Raw genomic sequence first — 27022 nt, forward strand, 5'->3', positions numbered from 1 at the left:
GCCCCAGTATCTGTGTGTATTCCCAGGGTAAGGGGAAGCACCCAACTTTGCATTGTTGTAATAGTATAATAAAAGTTCTTTGTTCTCCATTTTTGTCTCGAGCAAATTCTGTGAAGGTACTTCCGTTTCTCATAATTTTATGTGGAGTTTTAATGTACAGTTATCAATGGCCAAGAGCTCCAGACAACGAAATAAACCGGACATAATGCTGGAGGAATGTAGCCGGTCTTTTCAGCGTCCATGGGAGACAGCGATATCTCGCCGACGTTTCTAGATCTGAGGCCTTCAAGAATGAGTCAGAAGTGGGAATCCCCAAAATTTAGGCCACGCTGGCCAGTCCCAGAATTCGCGCCATGCTGGCCCATCCCAGAACTCAGGCCGTGCTAGCCTGACCCAGAATTCAGGCCGTGCTGGCCGGTCCCAGAATTCAGGCCGCGCTGGCTGGTCCCAGAACTCAGGTCCCAGAACTCAGGCCCCACTTGGTGAGGAAGGGATCGAGACCAACGAAAGGTGTTAATGATAAAGATGTGTTTATTTGTAAGTGGAGTCAATGGTAAGGCAAACCAATACAACTACAATTCCAAGAACCCCCTTAGGCACCCTCTGACCCCCAGCAGTTAAACTTTACTCTAATTCTATATTAAATCTAAAAGCTTCATCCCATTTCAATTGCAGTCACTTTTCCACCGTGATAGACTTAAAAATAGGTTTTGTTTTCCCCTTCTCACTCTATCACTGAATTACGCCTACATTTCCCAGGGTTCCGTGCCGCGCATGCGTGCTGCGGGCCCGATCCCACCTTTCCCTGTCGCCTTGGTGATTGCGGCCCAGCGGCTGCAGGGAGGAAAGTGAAGCCTTGGGTTTTGGTGGTGTGGAACCGCCATTGTTGGGGGGGGTGGGGTCTTCCCCTGCTGGAACTGACCACCTTATTCTGCGTCAGGAGAGGGGGGGGGTTTGGTTTTATTCCTGGATTATGCACATTGAGATGTTTTAAGGGGTAGATTTGGCAGAGAGCTGGGCTGGGGCGTCAGGGAAGCCCCTCCTGGGTATTATCCCTGCACTAGGAGCCGCAGGTTCGTAGGCTTTGGCAGGTCGCCCGGTCACTCCACCAGGGCCCACGGTGGCGCGCAATCTTTGACCTCTGCCCCCACCACCCCGGCCGCGGGGCGCTGATCCCTCCCGGCGCTGCACCATGCCGCTGGATGTGGCGTGGCCCTTCCCCGCCCACTGGGGGCCGGGCTGGAGGGTCGGCAGCGCCCTGGTTACGGGGCTGGTCGGGATCTACAGCCAGGTGTGGACCCGTGAGTATGATGGGGGCGGGCGATCCCCCGGAACTTCAATGGGCGGGCGACCCCCCCCCGGAACCCCAGTGGGCGGGCGACCCCCCCCCTTCGGATCCACAGTGGCCGGGCGACCAACCCCCCCGAACCCCAGTGAGCGGGCGACCCGGAACCCTAGTGGGCGGGTGACCCCCCCCTTTGGCCCTTTGGAACCCCAGTGGGCGGGCGACCCCCCCACTCCGGAACCCCAGTGGGCAGGCGATCCCACCTCCGGAACCCCAGTGGGCGGGCGACCCCCCCACTCCGGAAACCCAGTGGGCAGGCGATCCCCCCTCCGGAACCCCAGTGGGCGGGCGACCACCCCCAGGAACCCCAGTGGGCGGGCGACCCCCCCTCCCGATCCCCAGTGGGCGGGCGACCCCCCCCAGATCCCCAGTGGGCGGGCGACCACCCCCCCGGAACTCCAGTGGGCGGGCGACCACCCCCCGAAACCCCAGTGGGCGAGAAACACCCCCCCTCGAACCCCAGTGAGCGGGCGACCCGGAACCCTAGTGGGCGGGCGACCCCCCCCCCCCCGGAACCCCAGTGGGCAGGCGAATCCCCGGAACCCCAGTGGGCGGGCGCTCCTCCCCAGGAACCCCAGTGGGCGGGCGAATCCCCGGAACCCCAGTGGGCGGGCGCTCCTCCCCAGGAACCCCAGTGGGCGGGCGACCCCCCCGGATCCCCAGTGGACGGGCGATCCCCCTGGAACCCCAGTGGGCGGGCGACCACCCCCCCCAGAACCCCAGTTGGCGGGCGACCACCCCCCCGAAACCCCAGTGGGCGAGCAACCCCCCCCCCTCCAAACCCCAGTGGACGGGCGACCCGTCCCCCCCCAGAACCCTAGTGGGTGGGTGGCGGGGGTGGAACACGGACGCTGTGAAGCGGGGAGGGGGTGAAGGAATTGTGGGTGAGAGGAGACAGTGGAGACAAGGATAAGAGTTGTGGACGGTGTTAGCGAGGTACATATGGCCTCCAACTTACGAGCGGAGCTACACAGGGGTCGGCCTTGGGGCTGCGTCTGCCCACAATTTGTATTAACTGTTTGGATTGTGGAATGGATGGTTTTGTGGCTAGCCCTGCAGATGACACCAAGATGGGTGGCGGAGCAGGAAGTGTTGAAGAAACTGAAGAGAATTGCAGGAGGAGAACTGGGCAAAACTGGCAGATGAGATACAAGGTTGAGAAATGTACACGTTGGCAGTGGAAACCAACAGGCTATTTGGATGGGGGGAAAATTCCAAACTCGGAAGGGCAAAGGGAGTCCTGGTGCAGGAAAACCTGAGAGTTAATGACCAGGTGAGATTGGTAGTGAAGAAAGCGAATGCCCCATTGGCCGTCGTTTCGAGGGGAATTGTGTCAGAGTAAGGAGGTGTTGATGAGGCTGGACAGGGCACTGGGGAGACCTCACTTGGAGTAGCCGTTGCAGTTTTTGGACCCCTTATCTTAGAAAGGACGTGGGAGAGGTTTACTAGGACAATTCCTGGAATGCGAGGGCCAACGTCTTAGGAGCGTTTGGCAGCTCTTGGATTGTATTCACTGGAGTATAGAAGAATGGCTCATAGAGACATTTGGAATTTTGAAAGGTTTTGACAGCGTGGACATAGATAAGGTGTTTCCTTTGGTGGGTGAATCAAGGGGCCACAGTCTTAAAATTTAGAATTATCCATTGAAAACAGAGATGAGAAAGAACTTTTTCAGTCAGAGGGGCGTGGATCTGTGGGAACTCACTGTCACATACAGCGGTGGAGGCCAGATCGTCGGGAGGAAATCGATAAGCATCTAGTTGGTCGGGATATCAAGGGATATGGGGAAGAGGCTGGAAATTGGAATTAGGTGCGAGCATCATTCAACTTAGTGTAGAGTCATGGAACCGACTCGATGGGCCTAGTGGCCAGCTTCTGTTCCTTTATCTTGTGATATTGCAAAGATACGATGATCAGAATCCTCTTTCCATGACGGTAAGTTGTGGTTTACCTGTGTCAACGTGGAAAGCGAGAGAAGAGGTAGCTGGGGCAGCAGCGATGATCTTTGAATCCTTGTTGGTTGCAGGGGAGGTGCCGGAGGATTGAAGAGCAGCAAATGTAGTCCCCTTGTTTAAAAAAAGGTAATAGGGAGAATCCTGGGAATTAGAGACCTGTGAGTCTTACGTCAGTGGTGTGTAAACAGTTGGAGAGAATTCTTAAGGACATGATCTATGAGAATTTGGAGAGATACAGTCTACTCAAGGATAGTCAATGTGGCTTTGTAAAGGAAAGAATTCTGGTAGGGACAGGGCTGTCACTGTGTAACATCGGGGTACAGTTCTGGTGGGGACGCGTCTGTCACTGTAAAGTCCTGGTAGGGACAGGTCTTTCACTGGTGGGGATGGGTCTGTCATTGTATAATACTGGGATTTAGTACTGGTGGCGATGGCTCTGTCACTGTGTAACATCGGGGTACAGTATTGGTGGGGTCGGTACTGGTGGGACGGGTCTGTCAATGTGTAACACCAGGGTGCAGTACTGGTGGGGACAGGTTTGTCGCTGTGTAAACATAGGGGTTCACTACTGGTGGGGCTGGGTCTGTCACTGTGTAACACCAGGGTACAGTACCAGTGGGGATAGGTCTGTCATTATATAACACTGGGGTACAGTACTGGTGGGGATGGGTCTGTTGCTGTGTAACTTCGGGGTTCAGTACTAGTGGAGACGTGTCTGTCACTGTGTAACACTGGGGTACAGTACCGGTGGGGACAGTTCTGTCACTGGAGATGGTACCAGGCTTATCTCCCTCTGCTCTGCTTTCTCCATAGAATACATGAACAGGCTCTTGGTCCATAACAAAGAGACCCTGTACGAGGCAATCGAGCAACGGCCAGAGGGAAAGCCCCTCATCACCGTCGCCAACCATCAGTCCTGCATGGATGACCCCCACATATGGGGTAAGGGACGTGACACTGGTTGTCCTTTCTTGTTGACCTTGCTTCTAAACTCCTACTTCATTTATCTGTGACCTCGTCACCAAGACTGTTCACTGGCCCTTATGAGCAGCTTCTGTCTGGAGGTGGTGCTCTCTGCATAGAGTGTCTGACAGAGGATCAGGGATGGAGCCACAACCTCCGTCTTCATTCTGGCTGTCTTCTTAAAACCGCTTCTGTCTCCCTGCAGGTGTCCTGGAACTAAAGCACCTTTGGAGAGTCAGGCGGATGAGATGGTGAGTGTTCAAACTACATTTCAATATCCCCCACACTGTCTCATCGCACATACCTGGGTTCAGACACTGAATGAAGCTCCCTCCACACTGACCCATCGCATACTCCTGGGTCCAGACACAGTGAAACTCCCTCCACAGCATTCCAACACACGGTCCCCGGGGCAGTCACAGAGTAAAGCTCCCTCAGCTCCATCACACACTCTCGGGGACAGATACAGAGTGAAGCTCCCTCTGCACTGTTGTTAGACCTTCCTGATAATGAAACCCCAATCCACGGGATCTGGAAACCTCTCATCCACGTTTTGTTCACTTGGAATTGATTGCTGACACCTGTTAAGTTCTCTTCTTCAGAGTGACCACAGATGCATGATGGATATTTGTCTGTCTTTGAGGAGGGGGCAAGAGGAGACACACAGTCTTGTTACATCACTGTCACCCTGTGTGTTCTGTTTCCCATTTCAGGACTCCCGCTGCTGCCGACATATGTTTTACCAAAGAGTTGCACTCTCGGTTCTTCAGCTTAGGGAAGTGTGTTCCCGTGTGCCGTGGTAAGTGCGAAGGAGCTGGCTAAACGTGAACGGGGTGGGGGGTACTGTGTCAACGGTCAGTGCGCTGGTGGGCAGAGGGGTCACTGGGGGAGGGTGAGTTGGGGGGGGGTTAACATCAGAGACACAGGGTGCTGGGGGAGAAGGGTGACTGAGTGAGGGGTGATTAATGTCAGTGATCTTGGAAGGAGAGGGGTGACTGAGGGAGAGGGGGATTAATGTCAGTGACCCTGGAGGGGAGAGGGGTGACTGAGGGAGGGGGGATTAATGTCAGTGACTCTAAGGGGGGGAGGGATCATTGAGGGAGGGGGGATTGTTAATGAACTGGGGGGAGAGGGGTCACTGAGGGGGGGGGGGATTAATATCAGTGACCCTGGAGGGAAGAGGGGTGACTGGGGGAGGGGGGATTAATGTCAATGACCTCGGGGGTGAGAGGGAAATCACTGAGGGAGAGGGGATTAACGTCAGTGATCCTGGGCGCTGGAGGAGAGGGCACACTGAGGGAGGGGCGATTAACGTCAGTGACCCTGGGGGGGGGGGGGAGAAGGGTAACTGAGGGAGGGGGGAATTAATTAATTGGAAGGTGCTGACATACTCATCTGTTCCTCACTGTGCCATCTCTGCAGGTGACGGGGTGTATCAGAAAGGCATGGACTTCCTGCTGGATAAACTCAATCAGGGAGACTGGGTTCACTTCTTTCCGGAAGGTGAGGCCCGGGCCGCTGTCCCTGACCCTCCCCCCCACCCCCCCATCAGGCTGGTGGGGGAGAGGGGAGGAGATATTTCTCCCACCCAGTCCAGGGGCAGGTTAGTCTGCGTGACTCTTATTTCTCTTATCTCTCCCTCGTTGCAGGGAAGGTGAATATGACCCAGGAGTTCATGCGGCTAAAGTGGGGTGAGTGTGTCATCGAAGAATCAGAGGGGGTGTGGGAGGAGTCCAGGAGCCTAGTGCAAGGACGGGAGGGCCTTCATTCCCTCTACGTGCTGGTACACAGGGATAGAAAGTCCTTCTGCCCCTCTACATGCTGCTACACAGGGATAGAAGGCCATTCAGTCCCCTACACACTGGTGCACAGCGATAGGAGGCCATTTGGCTCTTCTACATGCTGGTACAGGGATGAGACCCTTCAGTCCTTCTACAGACTGGTGCATAGGGACAGGGGACCCTTCAGCCCCTCCACATGCTGATATACAATAAGGGGAACCCAATCAGCCCCTCTACATTTTGCTGCACAAGGATAGGTATCCCTTTGGCCCTTCTACAGACTGGTGCACAGGGATAGGAGGCCCTTCAGCCCTTCTACAGACTTGCACAGGGATGAGAAGTCGCTCGGCCCCTCTCAGTCATGGTACATGGACAGGAGGCCAATCAGCCCATTTCCAGACTAGTAAACAGGAATAGGAGGTCCTTCAGCCCATCTACATGCTGGCATACAGAGACAGGAGGCTCTCAATCCCTCCACATGCTTGTTTACAGTGATGGAAGCAACTGTCCCCTTTTGTTCCTCTCCAGCTTAGTACACAGGGATAGGAGGCCATTTGGCCCATCTAAAGGCTAGAAGACAGACAGGAGGCCATACAGCCCCTCTACAGACGGCTACATAGGGCCAGGAAGCCATTTAACCCCTCTTAGGGCTGGTACACAAGAGCCCATTCGGCCCCTCTCTGGCCCAAGGTATTGCAAACGGGACTGTGCTCCTTGGCCCTGGGATGCTTCAGTGGCCAGCTCAGTGCAGAACCTAACTTGGGATTGTCCTATCTTTCCTGCAGGAATCGGGAGGCTCATCTCTGAATGTTCCCTGAATCCCATCATTCTCCCACTCTGGCACGTAGGTAAGTGTAAACCGGGGGAAGGAGGAATATTGATAATTCATGCAGTCGAAGGAAATAAAGCTCCAATAGTAGCGGTTGCTTTAGACGCAGAGAAGGCCTTTGACAGAGTAGAATGGAATCATTTATTCAAAGTACTACAAAAATTCAGCTTACCAGAGAAATATATTAATTGGATTAAAGCTTTATATAAGGGGCCATTGGCGAAAGTGACAGTAAATGGATATATATCAAAACAATTTAACTTAAGCAGATCAACAAGGCGGGATACCCACTATCGCCCTTATTGTTCGCGTTAGCCATAGAACCACTAGCAGAACTGATAAGAACAGAAAATAAAATAAGAGGGATAAAAATAAAAGACAAAGAATATAAAATCAGTTTATTTGCAGATGATGTTATAGTATACTTAACAGAACCAGAAATATCAATAAAAGAATTACATAAGAAATTGAAGGAATATGGAGAAGTGTCGGGATACATGATTAAGGCAAATAAAAGTGAAGCAATGCCAATGAATAATGCGGATTTCTCAAAATTTAAGAAAGAATCACCATTCAGATGGCAAATGCAAGCAATGCGATACCTAGGTATACAAATAAATAAAAACCTCAGCCATCTATATAAACTCAATTATTATCCACTAATGAAAAAAATTAAAGGACGACTTAGAGCATTGGAAAGACTTACCACTAACACTAATAGGAAGGATAAACTGTATTAAAATGAACATTTTCCCAAGGATACAATACCTATTTCAGGCATTGCCAATACACTTGACAGAGAAATTCTTCAAGGAGTTAAAGAAAATAATAAGGAAATTTTTATGGAAAGGGGGGAAACTGAGGATAAATTAACAGAATGGTATAAACAAGGAGGCTTACAAATGCCAAACTTTAAAAATTATTATAGAGCTGGACAATTAAGATACCTATCAGATTTTTATCAAACAAGGGAAAAGCCAGATTGGACTAGATTAGAACTAGATAAAATAGGGGAGAAGATACCCGAACAATTATTATATAAATGGGATGAAAAATTGGTATAATGTAGGAATTCTCCAGTATTACATCATCTGCTCAATATATGGAAGAAGATTCATGTAGAAAGGAATAAAACAAATTACCAACTACCAAAACTTATACTGACGCAAAATCAGCTAATCCCTTTTACAATAGATTTCCTTTAGAGAATGGGAGAAAAAAGGGATCAAAAGAATAGAAAATTGCTTTTCGGGAAGTAAATTATTATCCTTTGAACAAATGAAGGATAAATATAATATAACTCACTATACAGTGTTGGCATACTACCAACTGAAATCCTACTTGAAGGATAAATTGGGAAGCAGTCTGAAGTTACCAGAGGGAAGTAATTTTGAATATGTGATTACAGACACAATGATAATCAAAAAATTTATAACAAACATGTATATTAAACTGCAAGAAAAGGAGAATGAGGAAACAAATGGTAAAAGTAAACAAAAATGGGAACAAGATCTAAACATTAAGATAAAGAAGGAAACATGGGAGAAGTTATGCTCAGGAACTATGAGAAATACAATAAATACGAGGTTACGTATGATACAATATAACTGGATACACAGGCTATATATTACACCTCAAAAGTTAAATAAATGGGACCCAACAGTATCTGACAGATGTTTTCGCTGTAAAAAGGAAATGGGAACAACAATTCATGCAATCTGGACATGTGAGAAAGTGAAAAAATTTTGGGAAGATCTAAACCAGATATTAAATAAAATCACAAAAAGCAATATACCAAAAAACCCAGAGATCTTCCTCCTAAGTAACATAAAAAACAAAGAATTTGGACTTGATTTGGATGGTGCACAAAAAAGATTTGTTATGATAGCCCTAGCTGTAGCAAAAAAATGTATTATGTCAGCCTGGAAATTAGAAGATAATTTGAGAGTACAACAATGGTATATAGAAATGAATAAATGTATTCCATTAGAAAAATATATATATAATTTAAGAAATTATATTACAATATTTGAACAAATATGGGAGCCATACATGAAACATAATAGAGAAAACCTACTGGGGACATCTATCACCTAAAATGACAGAAGGAGAAGAGAATGAAAAGAATTGACTCAGTGGAATTTCTTGTTTATTTTTATTGGGTGACAACATTGTTTGACAGGTTTAATGTATCTTAGATTCTGAACTTTAAATGAATGGGAGGGGAGGTAGGGAGGGTGGGATGGGAAGAGGGAGAGGGGGAGAAAACGACACTATATATTGAAAAGGAAAATGTATGTATCTTTTTTTTTAAATTTTTTATTTTTCACACCATAAATCACAATAGCCATGATATACACTTTTTCTTTTCCACACATTTACAGTGACTTTTTCTCCCTCCCCCCTCCCTCCTCCCAAGCCACCCCCCCACCCCCCCCCCCCTCTCATCCATTTTAGGTATACAATCTAGGTTGCATTAATTCAGTTAGACAATGTTGTCATTCAACAAAAATACACCAGAAATTCTACTGAGTCCATTCTTTTCTTTTCTTCTCCCTCCATCAACTTAGGTAATGTTTGTTCCCGGTAGGTTTTCGCTATTGTATTTAATGTAAGGCTCCCATACTTGTTCGAATATTTCAATATTATTTCTTAAACTATATGTTATTTTTTCTAATGGAATACATTTATTCATTTCTATATACCATTGTTGTATTTTTCAAATTATCTTCCAATTTCCAGGTTGACATAATACATTTTTTTGCTACGGCTAGGGCTATCATGACAAATCTTTTTTGTGCATCTTCCAAGTCAATTCCAAATTCTTTATTTTTTATGTTACTTAGGAGAAAGATCTCTGGATTCTTTGGTATATTGTTTTCTGTTATTTTATTTAATATCTGATTGAGATCATCCCAAAATTTTTCTACTCTCTCACATGTCCAGATTGCATGAATTGTTGTTCCCCTTTCTTTTTTACATCGAAAACATCTATCAGATACTGTTGGGTCCCATTTATTTAACTTTTGCGGTGTAATGTATAGTCTGTGTAACCAATTATATTGTATCATACGTAGCCTCGTATTTATTGTATTTCTCATCGTTCCAGAGCATAACTTCTCCCATGTTTCCTTTTTTATCTTTATATTTAAATCTTGTTCCCATTTTTGTTTAGTTTTACCATTTGTTTCCTCTTTTTCCTTTTCTTGCAGTTTAATATACATATTTTTTATAAATCTTTTGATTAGCATTGTATCTGTAATCACATATTCAAGGTTACTTCCCTCTGGTAAACTCAAGTTGCTTCCTAATTTATCTTTCAAGTAGGATCTCAGTTGGTAATATGCCAGCGCTGTATCTCCAGTTATATTGTACTTATCTCTCATTTGTTCAAAGGATAAGAATCTACTTCCTGAAAAACAATTTTCTATTCTTTTAATCCCTTTTTTTTCCCATTTTCTAAAGGCAAGGTTGTCTATTGTAAAAGGGAGTAGCTTATTTTGCGTCAATATTAGTTTTGGTATTTGGTAATTTATTTTATTTCTTTCTACATGAATCTTCTTCCATATATTGAGGAGATGGTGTAATACTGGAGAAGTTCTATGTTGTACCAATTTTTCGTCCCATTTATATAATATGTGTTCAGGTATCTTTTCCCCTATTTTATCTAATTCTAGTCTCGTCCAGTCTGGTTTTTCCCTTGTTTGATAAAAATCTGCTAGGTACCTTAATTGTGCGGCTCTATAATAATTTTTGAAGTTTGGCAATTGTAAGCCTCCTTGTTTATACCATTCTGTTAATTTATCTAGTGCTATCCTCGGTTTCCCCCCTCTCCATAAAAATCTCCTTATTATTTTCTTTAACTCTTTGAAGAATTTTTCTGTCAGTTGTATTGGCAATGCCTGAAATAAGTATAGTATCCTTGGAAAAATGTTCATTTTAATACAGTTTATCCTTCCTATCAGTGTTAGTGGTAGCTCTTTCCAATGCTCTAAATCGTCCTGTAATTTTTTCATTAGTGGATTGTAATTGAGTTTATATAATTGGCCTAGATTTTTGTTTATTTGCACACCTAGGTATCTTATTGCCTGCGTTTGCCATCTGAATGGGGATTCCTCCTTAAATTTTGAGAAATCCGCGTTATTCATAGGCATTGCTTCACTTTTATTTACGTTTGTCTTGTATCCCGACACTTCTCCATATTCCTTCAATTTCTTATATAGTTCTTTTATTGATAGTTCTGGTTCTGTTAAGTACACTATCACATCATCCGCAAACAGACTGATTTTATATTCCCTGTCTTTTATTTTTATTCCTTTTATATTATTATCTCTTCTTATCGATTCTGCTAGTGGTTCTATAGCTAGCGCAAACAATAATGTTGATAGTGGGCATCCCTGCCGCGTTGACCTGCTTAAGTTAAATTGCTTTGATACATGTCCATTTACTGTCACTTTCGCTAACGGTCCCTTATATAATGCTTTAATCCAATTAATATACTTCTCCGGTAAACTGAATTTTTGCAATACTTTGAACAAGTAATTCCATTCTACTCTGTCGAAGGCCTTCTCTGCGTCTAAAGCAACTGCTACTGCCGGTGCTTTATTTCCTTCTACTGCATGAATTAAGTTAATAAATTTACAAATATTGTCTGTTGTGCGTCTTTTTTTGATAAATCCAGTTTGGTCTAAATTTACCATTTTCGGTACCTGTTCTGCTAATCTGTTCGCTAATAGTTTAGCTATTATCTTATAATCTGTGTTTAGCAGAGATATTGGTCTATATGACGCTGGTGAGAGTGGATCTTTCCCTTGTTTTAGTATCACTGTAATTATTGCTGTTTTACATGAATCTGGTAAGTTTTGTGTCTCATCAATCTGGTTGATTACATCCAGGAGGGGCGGTATTATTAGGTCTTTAAATGTTTTGTAGAATTCTATTGGGAGTCCATCCTCTCCTGGTGTCTTATTATTTGGTAAATTTTTTATTATCTCTTGTATTTCTACTGTTCCAAATGGTTCTGTTAATTTATTTTGTTCCTCTATTTGTAGTTTTGGTAGTTCAATTTTAGTCAAAAATTCATCTATTTTCCCTTCTTTCCCTTCGTTTTCGGTTCGGTATAATTGTTCATAGAATTCTCTGAAGTTTTCCTTAATTTCTTTTGGATTATATGTAATTTGTTTGTCTTTTTTCCTTGTTGCCAATACCATTTTCTTAGTTTGCTCTGTCTTAAGCTGCCATGCTAGGATTTTGTGTGTTTTTTCCCCTAGTTCATAATATTTCTGTTTTGTCTTCATTATATTCTTCTCCACCTTATATGTTTGTAATGTTTCATATTTTATTTTTTTATCCGCCAATTCTCTTCTTTTGGTTGTATCTTCCTTTATTGCTAATTTTTTTTCTATGTTTATTATTTCCCTTTCCAACTGCTCTGTTTCCTGATTATAGTCCTTCTTCATCTTGGTTGCATAACTTATTATTTGCCCTCTAATGAATGCTTTCATTGCGTCCCATAGTATAAACTTATCTTCCACTGATTCCGTATTTACTTCAAAGTACATTTTTAATTGTTTTTCAATAAATTCTCTAAAATCCTGTCTTTTAAGTAGCATGGGGTTTAATCTCCATCTATACATTCTTGGAGGGATGTCCTCTAGCTCTATTGCCAATAACAGGGGTGAGTGGTCCGATAATAGTCTAGCTTTATATTCCGTTTTCCTAACTCTCCCTTGAATGTGGGCTGATAACAGGAATAGGTCTATCCTTGAGTATGTTTTATGTCTAGTCGAGTAGTATGAGTATTCCTTTTCTTTTGGGTTTTGTTTCCTCCATATGTCCACAAGTTTCATTTCTTGCATTGATTTAATTATAAATTTGGTTACTTTGTTCTTCCTGTTAATTTTTTTCCCCGTTTTATCCATATTTGGATCCAAATTCAGATTGAAATCCCCTCCTATTAGTATGTTCCCTTGCGTATTAGCTACCTTCAAAAAGATATCTTGCATAAACTTTTGATCTTCTTCGTTAGGTGAATATATATTAAGTAGATTCCAAAGCTCTGAATATATCTGACATTTTATCATAACATATCTCCCTGCTGGATCTATTATTTCCTCTTCTATTTTAAATGGCACATTTTTGCTAATTAATATAGCCACTCCTCTTGCTTTTGAATTATACGATGCTGCTGTTACATGTCCTACCCAATCTCTCTTTAATTTCTTGTGCTCCAATTCAGTTAAGTGTGTTTCTTGGACAAATGCTATATCTATTTTTTCCTTTTTCAGTAAATTTAGTAGTTTCTTCCTTTTAATTTGGTTATGTATTCCATTAATATTTAGAGTCATATAGTTCAGCGTAGCCATTTTATATTTTGTTTATCTTCTCTTTCCGTTTTTCCATCATTACCTTTCCTCCTTTTCCATTTCTGTTTTCTTATTTTCAACTCTTTACCAGACAACATTCCTACAACAGAAAATGTATGTATCTTGATCAAAGTTCGAAATGTTTCAGTAAGGACCCCTCCCCATTCTCCTAAATTTCCCATTCCAGGCCACATCCTGGTGAATCTCCTCTGCCCCCTCTCCAGAGCTTCCACATCCTTCTTGTAATGAGGTGACCAAAATTGAACACGATGCTCCAAGTGGGGTCTCACCAGAGATTTGTAGAGTTGCAACGTGACCTCTGAACTCTTGAACTCAATCCCCTGACTAATGAACTGTGGCCTCTCTGCAGCCTGCTGTCATGAGGGCAAATATACCCAGTAAATGGTCGGGCACTGAGGAATGCAGAAGAGCAGAGAGATCTAGGAACACAGATACATTGTTCCCTGAAAGTGACATTATGTTGAAGTTGTTTAAGACATTGGAGGGGCCAAATATGGATCATTGTGTACAGTTCTGGGCGCCGAACTACAGGAAGGATAACAATAAGATAGAAAGAGGGCAGTGAGGATGTACTAGGATGTTGCCTGGACTTCAGGAACTGAGTTACAGTGAAAGGTTCAACAGGTTTGGACTTTATTCCCTGGAGTGTAGAAGAATGAGGGGAGATTTTATCGAGGTTTACAAGATTTTGAGAGGTGTAGACAGAGTGGATACGTGTCAGCTTTTCCCACTTAGATCGGGAGAGATCAATTCGAGAGGTTGTAGTTTTAAACTGAAGGGGAAAGGTTTAGGAGGAACTTGGGGGGGAGGTTCTTCACTCAGATAGCGGTGGGAGTGTGGAATGAGTGTGGTGAATGGGGCTCAACCGTGTCTTTTAAGAATAAATTGGACAGAGACGTGGATGGGAGAGGCCTGGAGGGATATGGAAAGGGAGCAGGTCAGTAGGACTTGGGAGATGATGGTCAGCACAGACTAGAGGAGCCAAATGGCCTGTAATTTTTTTTTCTGTGCTAACTGGGATGATGTAAGCCAGTGTCCTTTAAGTGGGGGTGGCACAGTTGGCATAACGGTCAGTACAACGCCTTTACAGCACCAGCGAACAGGACTCTAATCCAGTTCTGTAAGAATTTTGTACGTTCTCCCTGTGTCTACATCGGGTTTCCTCCCACCCTTTGAAACGAACCAGGGGTTTGTAGTTTAATTGGGGGTAAATTGGGTGGAACAGACTTGTGGGCCAAAATGTCCGGTTACCACGCTGTATGTCTAAAACTTTGAAAAAAAATTAAATTAATCCCTCCCTCTGACCCTTTCAGGTCTGTGCGATGTCCTTCCGAACAAGCCTCCGTACTACCCCCGCCTTGGGAAGGTGAGTCGCTCCATCTCCAGTTTCTACCCTTCCCCCCACCCTCCAGGATGCCTGTCCCCCTCCAAATGGTCGTGCAGACTGCTGGGGACTATCCAGGAAAGGCTGGGGAGTTGGGGGGGTGGGGGGTGACTTGCCTTGCCCTCAAAAGCCCAGTCCATAAGGCAGAGGAGCAGATCTGCCCCACCAATCTCCCGCTCAGCCCCACTGCCCAGCCATCTCTCCATAACCTTTGGTGCCCTGGTTAATCAAGAATCTCTGCCTTACATACGCCCGGCCTTCACAACTGCCTGTGGCAACAAATTCCACAGATTTTTGCCCTCTGGCTGAAGAAATTCCCCTGGATCTCTGTTCCCATCAATCCTGTTGTGCCCTCTTGTCCTAGACTCTCCCACCATGGGAAACAGTACTAGCAGTAGAGCACGAGAGTCTGCGGTTGAAGTAAAAACGACGCTGGAGAAACTCAGCAAGTCAAGCAGCGTCCTTTATACAGCAAAGGTACAGAACCAATGTTCCGGGCTTGAGCCGACGAGCAAAATGTCAACAGGCACTTGAACAAAATGGTGGGGGGGGGGGGCAGGGGGAGGAGCGCGGTCCCACAGGCAGGGGGTCAAGGGAGGGCTCTGTGAATGCAGAGGGAAGGGGGGTGGAGAGCTGGAGGACAGGGAAGGGAGGCAGAACAGGGAGCAGGCCAGGAAGAACCAGAGACGTCGACATTAATGCTGTCCGATTGGAGGGTGCCCGAACAGAATAGTAGGTGTCCTTCCAATTTACAGGATAGGGCTATGATCTGCTGCCTGTGGGACTGCGCTCATTCCCCTGCCCTCCCCCCCCCCCATTTTGTTCGGGTGCCTGCCAACATTTTGCTCGCATTTTGATGAAGGGTTCTATATCCTTGCTCGATACAGGACGCTGTTTGACCTGCTGAGTTTCTCCAGCATCATGCCTTAACTTTCTACATCTACTCTGTCCATGCCTTTTATCGTTCGAAATGTTTCAGTAAGGACCCCTCCCCATTCTCCTAAATTTCAAGAGCCATCAAATGCTCCCCGTATTCACTCCTCTGAACCCTCTCCAACATCAGCGCATCAACGAGGAGCCCAAAACTGCTCTCAATACTCCACGTGAGGTCTCACCAGGACCTTAGAAAGCCTCAAGATCACATCTCTGTTCTTGGATTCTACTCTTCGGGAGTGTGCACTGCAGCGGTGAACTCCCAACAAAGTGCTTCGAATGCAGGAACTGGTGGGAGAGTGTTGGCCCAAACTCCCGTTGTCTAGTTTGCCTGCCTTCACCCTAGGCTTCTCCAAGCCCATCCACGGAAGTGTCAAAAAGACTCACGGACGTCGGCATTGTCCACACCTCGACCCCCCCACCCCAGCAGGTCGTTCCACTGCCTTCTGTGTGGAGAAAGTTACCCCTCAGTTTCCCCCCCCTCACTATTTGGTCTCGTCAGCAACAGTGAAGAGTCACACTACAGAAAAGAGGTGGAAAACCTCGTGGTGCGGTGCAAGAGTAACAAGCTGCATCTCAGCAGGGACATGACGAAGGAGGTGATCATGACATCAGGAGGACCAGGAACAACCTTGATGCAAAACACGCAAGCACACACCCAGATGTAACACACAGACAGATGCACAATACATATGCAGGACAAGTATTTCGTTACAAATAAATATTGTTTTGTGACTGAGAGTCTCGGAGGTTCAGTCTGAGCAGTTCCATTGGTCCTTTAGGCCGTGGGAAGAAACTGTTCCTCAGCCTGGTGGTGCTGGGTCTGATCCTCCTAGATCTCTTCCCCGATGGGAGCAGCTGAAAGATGCCACGTGCTGGGATGTAAGGGGTCCTCAGCTGAAAAATGATGCGTGCGGGGATCGAAGGGGTCCTCAGCTGAAAAATGCTGGATGCAGGGGTGGAAGGGGTCCTCAACAATTCTGACGTGCCTCTTCAGACAATAATCCCGGTGTGGATGGACCTCCAATCCATTTCTCTGCAGTGATCATACCGCATCATGATGCAGCTGGTCAGGACTCTCTCGATAGAGCTCCTGTAGAAGGTTGACGTGACGGTGGCCTTGGCCGCTTCAGTCTTTTCAGGAAGTGTAGTTGCTGTTGCGCTTTCCTGACAAGTGAGAGGATGTTGAATGTCCACGATAGGTCACTAGTTAAGTAACTTGGGGCTCTTCACTACAGAGTGGTTGACGTGGAGTGGAGGGTGGATGTTCCTGGTGGTCCTGACGTCCACAGTTATTTCCTTCGTCCTGTCCACGTTGAGACTCAAGTCGTTACTCTTACACCATACCATGAGGTTTCCACCTCTTTGAAGATGCCAACGACTCTTGTGTTTACCAAGAGGGGCCCTTTCTCTCTCTCTCACTCTCTCTGACCCTCTCTCACCCCTCCTCCCTCCAGAGAATCACCGTTTATGTTGGGAAGCCGTTCACCCTCGAGCAGCTGGTACAGAGGCTGAGAGCTGAGAACCGGCCCCCGGTGAGTGGCAGGAGGATCCTCAACAGTGACTGGATGGAGAATAGATCATCTCCACTCCCCTTCCCCTCTCCCCTGTCCTCCTCGTCCCTAGCTTGCCCACTTTTTCCTTCCCCCCCCCACCTATCTTCCATCAATCAACCCTAATATAGTGCTGATGACACTACATTGAATGGAAAAGCAAATGGTGCAGAGGATTTAGAGAGGGATATAGATAAGTTCAGTGAATGGGCAAGGGTCCGACAGGTGGAGCACAACGTGGGTAAATGTGAGGTGATCCACTTTGGAAGGAAAAATGGAAGATCAGATTATTATTTAAAAGGCAAGTGATTGCAGCCTGCTGCCATGCAGAAGGATATGGGATGAAACACAAAAGGTTGGTTTGTGGGCTTGAAGGCAAATGTAATGTTGGCCTTCAATGCCAGAGGGATTGAGTTTATGAGCCAGGATGTTCTGCTGCAATTGTACACTGTTCTGGTCTGGAGAACTACATGCAGTTCTGGTGTGACTTTTTTTATTTTATTTTTTTTAAATTTTTTATTTTTCACACCATAAATCACATTAGCCATGATATACACTTTTTCTTTTTCACACATATACAGTGACTTTTTCTCCCCCCCCCCTCCCTCCTCCCAAGCCACCCCCCCACCCCCCTCCCTCTCATCCATTTTAGGTTTACAATCTAGGTTGCATTAAACCCGTCAGACAATGTTGTCATTCAACAAAAATACACCAGAAATTCTACTGAGTCCATTCGTTTCTTTCCTTCTCCTTCCATCAACTTAGGTAATGTTTGTCCCCGGTAGGTTTTTGCTATTGTATTTAATGTAAGGCTCCCATATTTGTTCGAATATTTCAATATTATTTCTTAAACTATATGTTATTTTTTCTAATGGAATACATTTATTCATTTCTATATACCATTGTTGTATTTTCAAATTATCTTCCAATTTCCAGGTTGACATAATACATTTTTTTGCTACGGCTAGGGCTATCTTAATAAATCTTTTTTGTGCATCCTCCAAATCAATTCCAAATTCTTTGTTTTTTATGTTACTTAGGAGAAAGATCTCTGGATTCTTTGGTATATTGTTTTCTGTTATTTTATTTAATATCTGACTGAGATCTTCCCAAAATTTTTCTACTCTCTCACATGTCCAGATTGCATGAATTGTTGTTCCCATTTCTTTTTTACATCGAAAACATCTATCAGATACTGTTGGGTCCCATTTATTTAACTTTTGAGGTGTAATGTATAGTCTGTATAACCAATTATATTGTATCATACGTAGCCTCGTATTTATTGTATTTCTCATCGTTCCAGAACATAAGTTCTCCCATGTTTCCTTTTTTATCTTTATATTTAAATCTTGTTCCCATTTTTGTTTAGTTTTACCATTTGTTTCCTCATTCTCCTTTCTTGCAGTTTAATATACATATTTGTTATAAATCTTTTGATTAACATTGTATCTGTAATCACATATTCAAGGTTACTTCCCTCTGGCAAACTCAAATTGCTTCCTAATTTATCCTTCAAGTAGGATCTCAGTTGGTAATATGCCAGGCTGTATCTCCAGTTATATTGTACTTATCTCTCATTTGTTCAAAGGATAAGAATCTACTTCCTGAAAAACAATTTTCTATTCTTTTAATCCCTTTTTTTTCCCATTCTCTAAAGGAAAGGTTATCTATTGTAAAAGGGAGTAGCTTATTTTGCGTCAATATTAGTTTTGGTAGTTGGTAATTTGTTTTATTTCTTTCTACATGAATCTTCTTCCAAATATTGAGGAGATGATGTAATACTGGAGAAGTTCTATGTTGTACCAATTTTTCATCCCATTTATATAATATGTGTTCAGGTATCTTTTCCCCTATTTTATCTAATTCTAATCTCGTCCAGTCTGGTTTTTCCCTTGTTTGATAAAAGTCTGATAGGTATCTTAATTGTGCGGCTCTATAATAATTTTTAAAGTTTGGCAATTGTAAGCCTCCTTGTTTATACCATTCTGTTAATTTATCTAGTGCTATCCTCGGTTTCCCCCCTCTCCATAAAAATTTCCCTATTATTTTCTTTAACTCTTTGAAGAATTTTTCTGTCAGTTGTATTGGCAATGCCTGAAATAAGTACAATATCCTTGGAAAAATGTTCATTTTAATACAGTTTATCCTTCCTATTAGTGTTAGTGGTAGATCTTTCCAATGCTCTAAATCGTCCTGTAATTTTTTTCATTAGTGGATTATAATTGAGTTTATATAATTGGCCTAGATTTTTGTTCATTTGTACACCTAGGTATCTTATTGCCTGCATTTGCCATCTGAATGGAGATTCCTTCTTAAATTTTGAGAAATCCGCATTATTCATAGGCATTGCTTCACTTTTATTTACGTTTATCTTGTAACCCGACACTTCTCCATATTCCTTCAATTTCTTATATAGTTCTTTTATTGATAGTATATAGACTGATTTTATATTCCTTGTCTTTTATTTTTATTCCTTTTATATTATTATCTATTCTTATCAATTCTGCTAGTGGTTCTATAGCTAGCGCAAACAATAAAGGTGATAGTGGGCATCCCTGCCGTGTTGACCTGCTTAAGTTAAATTGCTTTGATACATGTCCATTTACTGTCACTTTCGCTAACGGTCCCTTATATAATGCTTTAATCCAATTAATATACTTCTCCGGCAAACCGAATTTTTGCAATACTTTGAACAAATAATTCCATTCTACTCTGTCGAAGGCCTTCTCTGCGTCTAAAGCAACTGCTACTGCAGGTGCTTTATTTCCTTGTACTGCATGAATTAAGTTAATAAATTTACAAATATTGTCTGTTGTGCGTCTTTTTTTGATAAATCCAGTTTGGTCTAAATTTACTATTTTCGGTACCTGTTCTGCTAATCTGTTTGCTAATAGTTTAGATATTATCTTATAATCTGTGTTTAGCAAAGATATTGGTCTATATGACGCTGGTGAGAGTGGATCTTTCCCTTGTTTTAGTATTACTGTAATTATTGCTGTTTTACATGAATCTGGTAAGCTTTGTGTTTCATCAATCTGGTTGATTACATCCAGGAGGGGCGGAATTAATAAGTCTTTAAATGTTTTGTAGAATTCTATTGGAAATCCATCCTCCCCTGGTGTCTTATTATTTGGTAGTTTTTTTATTATCTCTTGTATTTCTACTGTTCAAAATGGTTCTGTTAATTTATTTTGTTCCTCTATTTGTAGTTTTGGTAGTTCAATTTTAGTCAAAAATTCATCTATTTTCCCTTCTTTCCCTTCGTTTTCAGTTCGGTATAATTGTTCATAGAATTCTCTAAAGTTTTCCTTAATTTCTTTTGGATTATATGTAATTTGTTTGTCTTTTTTCCTTGATGCCAATACCATTTTCTTAGCTTGTTCTGTCTTAAGCTGCCATGCTAGGATTTTGTGCGTTTTTTCACCTAGTTCATAATATTTCTGTTTTGTCTTCATTATATTCTTCTCTACCTTATATGTTTTGTAATGTTTCATATTTTATTTTTTTATCCGCCAATTCTCTTCTTTTAGTTGTATCTTCCTTCATTGCTAATTTTTTTTCTATATTTACTATTTCCCTTTCCAACTGCTCTGTTTCCTGATTATAGTCCTTCTTCATCTTGGTTACATAACTTATTATTTGCCCTCTAATGAATGCTTTCATTGCATCCCATAGTATAAACTTATCTTCCACTGATTCCGTATTTACTTCAAAATACATTTTTAATTGTTTTTCAATAAATTCTCTAAAATCCTGTCTTTTAAGTAGCATGGGGTTTAATCTCCATCTATACATTCTTAGAGGGATGTCCTCTAGCTTTACTGTCAATATTAAGGGTGAATGGTCCGATAGTATTCTAGCTTTATATTCTGTTTTTCTTACTCTATCCTGCATACTAGCTGATAACAAAAATAGGTCTATTCTTGAGTATGTTTTATGTCTAGCCGAGTAGTATGAGTATTCCTTTTCTTTTGGGTTTTGTTTCCTCCATATATCCAAAAGTTTCATTTCTTGCATTGATTTAATTATAAATTTGGTTACTTTGTTCTTTCTGTTAATTTTTTTCCCCGTTTTATCCATATTTGGATCCAAATTCAGATTGAAATCCCCTCCTATTAGTATGTTCCCTTGCGTATTAGCTACCTTCAAAAAGATATCTTGCATAAACTTTTGATCTTCTTCGTTAGGTGAATATATATTAAGTAGATTCCAAAGCTCCGAATATATCTGACATTTTATCATAACATATCTCCCTGCTGGATCTATTATTTCCTCTTCTATTTTAAATGGCACATTTTTGCTAATTAATATAGCCACTCCTCATGCTTTTGAATTATACGATGCTGCTGTTACATGTCCTACCCAATCTCTCTTTAATTTCTTGTGCTCCAATTCAGTTAAGTGTGTTTCTTGGACAAATGCTATATCAATTTTTTCCTTTTTCAGTAAATTTAGTAGTTTCTTCCTTTTAACTTGGTTATGTATTCCATTAATATTTAAAGTCATATAGTTCAGCGTAGCCATTTTATAGTTTGTTTATCTTCTCTTTCCGTTTTTCCATCATTACCTTTCCTCCTTTTCCATTTCTGTTTTCTTATTTTCAACTCTATACCAGACAACATTCCTACAACATCAAACATTTTCCTTATTCTCCTATTTCTATCTTCTTTATCCCCAATCTCCCCTTCCCCTCCTGAGTTGTCCTTTGAATCCAAATTCAGGTTGAAATCCCCTCCTATTAGTATGTTCCCTTGCGTATTAGCTACCTTCAAAAAGATATCTTGCATAAACTTTTGATCTTCTTCGTTAGGTGAATATACATTAAGTAGATTCCAAAACTTGGAATATATCTGACATTTTACCATAACATATCTCCCTGCTGGATCTATTATTTCCTCTTCTATTTTAAATGGCACATTTTTGCTAATTAATATAGCCACTCCTCATGCTTTTGAATTATACGATGCTGCTGTTACATGTCCTACCCAATCTCTCTTTAATTTCTTGTGCTCCAATTCAGTTAAGTGTGTTTCTTGGATAAATGCTATATCAATTTTTTCCTTTTTCAGTAAATTTAGTAGTTTCTTCCTTTTAATTTGGTTATGTATTCCATTAATATTTTAATTCATATAGTTCAGCGTAGCCATTTTATAGTTTGTTTATCTTCTCTTTCCGTTTTTCCATCATTACCTTTCCTCCTTTTCCATTTCTGTTTTCTTATTTTAAACTCTTTATAAGACAACATTCCTACAACATCAAACATTTTCCTTATTCTCCTATTTATATCTTCTTTATCCCCAATCTCCCCTTCCCCTCCTGAGTTGTCCTTTATCCCTTGTCGGACAACCACATCTCCCCTCTCCATTTGGGTTTGCGAATTCACTCGCAAGCGTCAACTGATTTTGCAGTGACCGCTATTCCCTCCCACCCAGTCCCCCCCAGAAAAGATTTCGCTTTTCATATGTAACAAAGGTCACTCTTTTAATTCCCTCCTTATTCTATCTATTCCATTACCTTCCCTTATTAATTCTTGTCTATACTATCTATATTTTCCTCTAAGTACAGATACATTCATGTATGCACATTGTATCTATTCACTCTTATACCTCTTTACCCACATACATATCAATCGTGATCATTTTTACTCTCATTACCCGTCTTCATCCCTCAGTCTATCTTTGTAATTGTTCTGCAAATTTTCGTGCTTCTTCTGGATCCGAGAATAGTCTGTTTTGTTGTCCTGGAATAAATATTTTCAATACCGCTGGATGCTTTAGTATAAATTTATACCCTTTCTTCCATAAAATCACCTTTGCTGTATTGAACTCTTTTCTCTTCTTTAGGAGTTCAAAACTTATATCTGGATAAATGAAGATTTTTTGCCCTTTATACTCCAGTGGTTTGTTGCCCTCTCTTACTTTTTCCATTGTCTTCTCCAGTACCTTTTCTGTTGTAGTATATCTTAGGAATTTTACTAAAATAGATCTTGGTTTTTGTTGTGGTTGTGGTTTAAAGGCCAATGCTCTATGTGCCCTTTCTATTTCCATTTCTTGCTGTAGTTCTGGACATCCTAGGGTCTTAGGGATCCAATCTTTTATAAACTCCCTCATATTCTTGCCTTCTTCATCTTCCTTAAGGCCCACTATCTTTATGTTATTTCTTCTGTTATAATTTTCCATTATATCTATTTTTTGAGCTAACAGTTCTTGTGTCTCTATAGCTTTTTTATTAGATTCCTCCAATTTCTTTTTTAAGTCTTCTACCTCCATTTCTGCTGCTACTGCCCGCTCTTCCATCTTGTCCATTTTCTTTCCCATTTCTGTTAAGGTTATATCTATTTTATTCATTTTCTCTTCTGTGTTGTTTATTCTTCTTCTTAAATCATTAAATTCCTGTGTTTGCCATTCTTTAAATGACTCCATGTATCCTCTAACAAGAGAAAGTATATCCTTTATCTTGCCTTTCCCTTCTTCTTCTATTTCACTGTACTCTTCCTCTTCTTCTTCCTCTGGGTTGGCCATCTGTTGTTTCTTTGTTGCCCTTTTCTTCTCTTCTTTCTTGTTTCCATTGTCTTCTGTGGTCTCTTCTTGCTGCAGGTGTTCTGCAGCTGTCGTTGCCGGCTGTGGAGATCGACTCTCCAGCTGGTCCCCCCTCCCGTCGGTGTGTTTTTTTTCATGCGCGGTTGCGTACTTTTACTCGGCTCAGCGAGCCATTTTTGTAGTCCACTTTCTACCGACCTGAGGAAGCGGGCTTCTCTCTCCACAGCGGGCCTCTTCGGACAGGTAAGGCCTTCTCCTTCTTCCTCCGTTGTCTTCTCTTCCTCTCTTCTTACCGTTGATTTTGATTTTTCTTTTTTTGTCGCCATCTTCTTTCCACCTTTATACTCACTTTTCTTTAACTTTTATTTCTGTGCCTTTGTGTTTTCTCTTGTTTTTCCCGACTTTTCTGGAGAGGGCTGGAGTTCACTGTCCGGCCACTACTCCATCACGTGACTCCTCCAGTTCTGGTGTGACTTGAGGAAGGATGTTCTGGCTTGATTCCAGGGTTGATTCCAGGGATGAGGGGGTTAGCCTACGAGGAGAGATTGAGGCATCTGGGACTGGACTCGCTGGAGTTTAGATGAAGGGGAGTTCTTACAGAAATGTATTAAATTATGAAATTAAAATAGAGATGGGTAAGTTGTTCCCATTGTTGGGGGAGACCAGAACGAGGGGACATTGCCTCAAGATCCAGGGGAGTAGATTTAGGACAGAGATGTTTTTTAGATGGTGGGGAATCTGGAATTCGTTGCCCATTGAAGCAGTGGAGGTGACCTCAGTCAGTAGATTTAAGACAAGGTTGGATCAATTTTTACATTGTAGGGGAATTAAGGGATATGGGGAAAAGGCAGGTCAGTGGAGATGAGCCTGTCATCAGATCAGCCATGATTTAATTGAATGGCAGAGCAGGCTCGAAGGTCCGATGACCGACTCCTGTTTCTCACGTTTTCCCCCTGGCCCCACATAAAACCCTCTCCTCCCCCTTTCTCCCAGCCTCTCCTCTCCACCCCATTTCTGACCTCCCCCCCATCCCCCGGCCCTCTTCCTCGTTCCTTCCCTCTTCTCTGGGGACAGAACGGTTGCGAGGGGTGGGGGTGTGGGCTAAAGGGATTCACTGGCTCACTGGCTTCTCTGTTCTTTCTCCACATTCCCCCCCACCCCGGTCCAGATGGAGATGCGCAAGGCAGTGACAGACTTCATCCAGGATGAGCTGTGGAAGCTGAAGGCTCTGGCTGAAGCAACGCACCGGCGGTATCACCTGGGGAGGATGTGAACCTGGCAGGGCAGAGCTGTGCGAAATGGATCCTGGCATGGCAAGCTCCTCGGAAGTCCAAATCCGCTCCGGCCTTTGTTTCCTTCCGAGCCGCCCTCCCTGCGCACACCCCACCCACACTTCAGCCACGTCACACCACTCCTCGCTGAGATCACACCCTCATGTTGGTGAGGACCAGCAAGGTCACCCTCTTCGTCACCCCTCCCCATGTCTGCCATGCTGTAGAAACTCTTCCTGCGGCCACGGCTCTGTTCCTCGACCCCTGCAGAGGTGCGATCCCACCCGACATGTCTGTTAGGTCGTCCACAATGAGATGCTTTTACATGATGCTGGAGAAACTCAGCAGGTCAAACAGCAAAGATTAAGATACGGAACCAACGTTTCGGGCAGGAGCCCTCTGTCAAGGTATGACAAGATGTTGGCAGGAGCCTGAACTAAATTAGTTGGGGTTGGAGGGGCAGGGAGAGAAACCTCGCACAGGCGGGAGATCATAGGAGGATAAGGGAGAGAGGGCACACCAGCAAACGGGATGGCTCTGAATGGAGAGGGAAGGGGGGGTGGAGAGCTGGAGGATGGGGAAGGGAGGGAGAACAGGGAGTGGGGCAGCAGGAACCGGAGAGGTCGATGTTAATGTCGTCCGGTCGGAGGGTGCCCGATGGAAGGCAGAGGCATTCCTCCAATTTGCAGTCTGGGAGGGTATGAGATCATGGACAGACAATTCGGCCAGGAATTGAAATGGGGCAGCCACTGGGAGATCCGCGCTATCATGGCGGGCAGAACCAAGGTGCTTGACGAAGCAATCTCCTGGTCTGCGTCGAGCCTCAAGATTCCTTTATTGTCATGTAATAAAGTCAGTGTAATATTACACGGAATTTGTTTTTGTCTGTTGTAAGGGGTAAAGGTTTGCCACTGGCAGAAATTGCCTGCAGCACCTCTTACAGTTGGAGAAAGAGAAGCAAAAGAGAATTCCCTTCAGAGTCACTGAGTGTCTGTGAATATGCCTCCAGCGCTCCAGTCCAAACCATCGGCAGCCCGAGCTCCAGACACAACCCCCTCCGACACAGATCAGGAAACCTTCAGCGCCCTCTCGCGTCCCAGTCCCGATACCCAGTACCCCCTTTCAGCCAGTCTCCAGCGATCCGGTATGATGTGACGATAATTGGACAGCACGGGGTTTTTAAACAGAACACAACAGCTCAGTACAGGCCCTTCGGCCCTTGATGTGGTGCTGTCCCATACATACCGACCAATGGATGGACGCCATCAGCAAAGGAGCGGTCGCTGCTGAGAAAGAACTCAAAGAGGCGATGGGTAAGTGTCACCACTGAGTTTCTGCCCCTGCTGCCCCTCCTGGCCTCACCTGCCAAGGATCGGCCTGTATGGCACACATATCAATCCCCACAAACTGACTGGAAGGAACCATCATCAATTTCGGGATGGATCGCCAGAAGACCAAAAAAAAACTAAACCCTTCCTACCCCATAACCCTCTATTTTTCTTCCCTCCACGGGCCTGTCTCAGTGTCTCTTAAGTGTTCCAGCCTCCACCACCCACAACCCTCTATTAAAAAATCTTACCCCTAAACTTCTCCTCCCTTCACTTTGTATAGACGTCGTCTGGTGTCTGGGAAACAGGCGCTGGCCGTCCACCCTGTCTATGCCTCTCAGAATCTTGTCAACCTCTACCAAGTCTCCTCTCACTCCAAACCTCTGCTAACCTTGCCTCATGAGACTTGTTTCCCAATCCAGGCAACATCCTGGTCAATCTCTTCTGCCCCCTCTCCACAGTGTCCACATCCTTCCTTTAATGAGGTGACCAGAACTGAACACAATCCTCCAATTGGGGTCTCACCAGAGATTTGTAGAGTTGCAACATGACTTCTCGACTCCTGAGCTCAATCCCCCAACTAATGAAACCCAGCGTCCCATAGGCCTTCATAACTATCCCATTAACCTGCACAGTGACCTTGAGGGATGAATGGTTTTGGACCCCAAGGTCCCTCTGTTCATCCACATGGTTAAGTAACCGACCATTAACCCTTCTGGTTTGTCCTTCCAAAAGGCATCACCTCACTGATCCAG

The 27022-nt window shown here is 43.7% G+C and overlaps 1 protein-coding gene across 4 annotated transcripts; it reads left to right on the forward strand.

Annotated features, from left to right (window-relative positions):
• Positions 1–815: 815 nt before the first annotated feature.
• tafazzin (tafazzin, phospholipid-lysophospholipid transacylase) lies at positions 816–25806 on the forward strand. Of its 4 annotated transcripts, none has more exons than XM_069929219.1 (10): positions 818–1301; positions 4114–4242; positions 4469–4514; positions 4977–5062; positions 5686–5766; positions 5913–5954; positions 6830–6892; positions 14573–14625; positions 17034–17111; positions 24837–25806. In XM_069929219.1, exons 1-10 carry the CDS (start codon positions 1193–1195, stop codon positions 24939–24941), a joined length of 792 nt encoding a protein of 263 aa, XP_069785320.1. In that variant the 5' UTR covers positions 818–1192; the 3' UTR covers positions 24942–25806. The 4 variants fall into 4 exon arrangements, with proteins under 4 accessions (XP_069785322.1, XP_069785321.1, XP_069785320.1 ...); XM_069929222.1 differs by lacking the exon at positions 818–1301 and adding an exon at positions 3194–3280; XM_069929221.1 differs by lacking the exon at positions 17034–17111 and having other exon boundaries at positions 816–1301.
• The last annotated feature ends 1216 nt before the right edge of the window (positions 25807–27022 follow it).

This window comes from Narcine bancroftii, chromosome 3, assembly GCF_036971445.1.
Source record: "Narcine bancroftii isolate sNarBan1 chromosome 3, sNarBan1.hap1, whole genome shotgun sequence".
NCBI lineage: Eukaryota > Metazoa > Chordata > Chondrichthyes > Torpediniformes > Narcinidae > Narcine > Narcine bancroftii.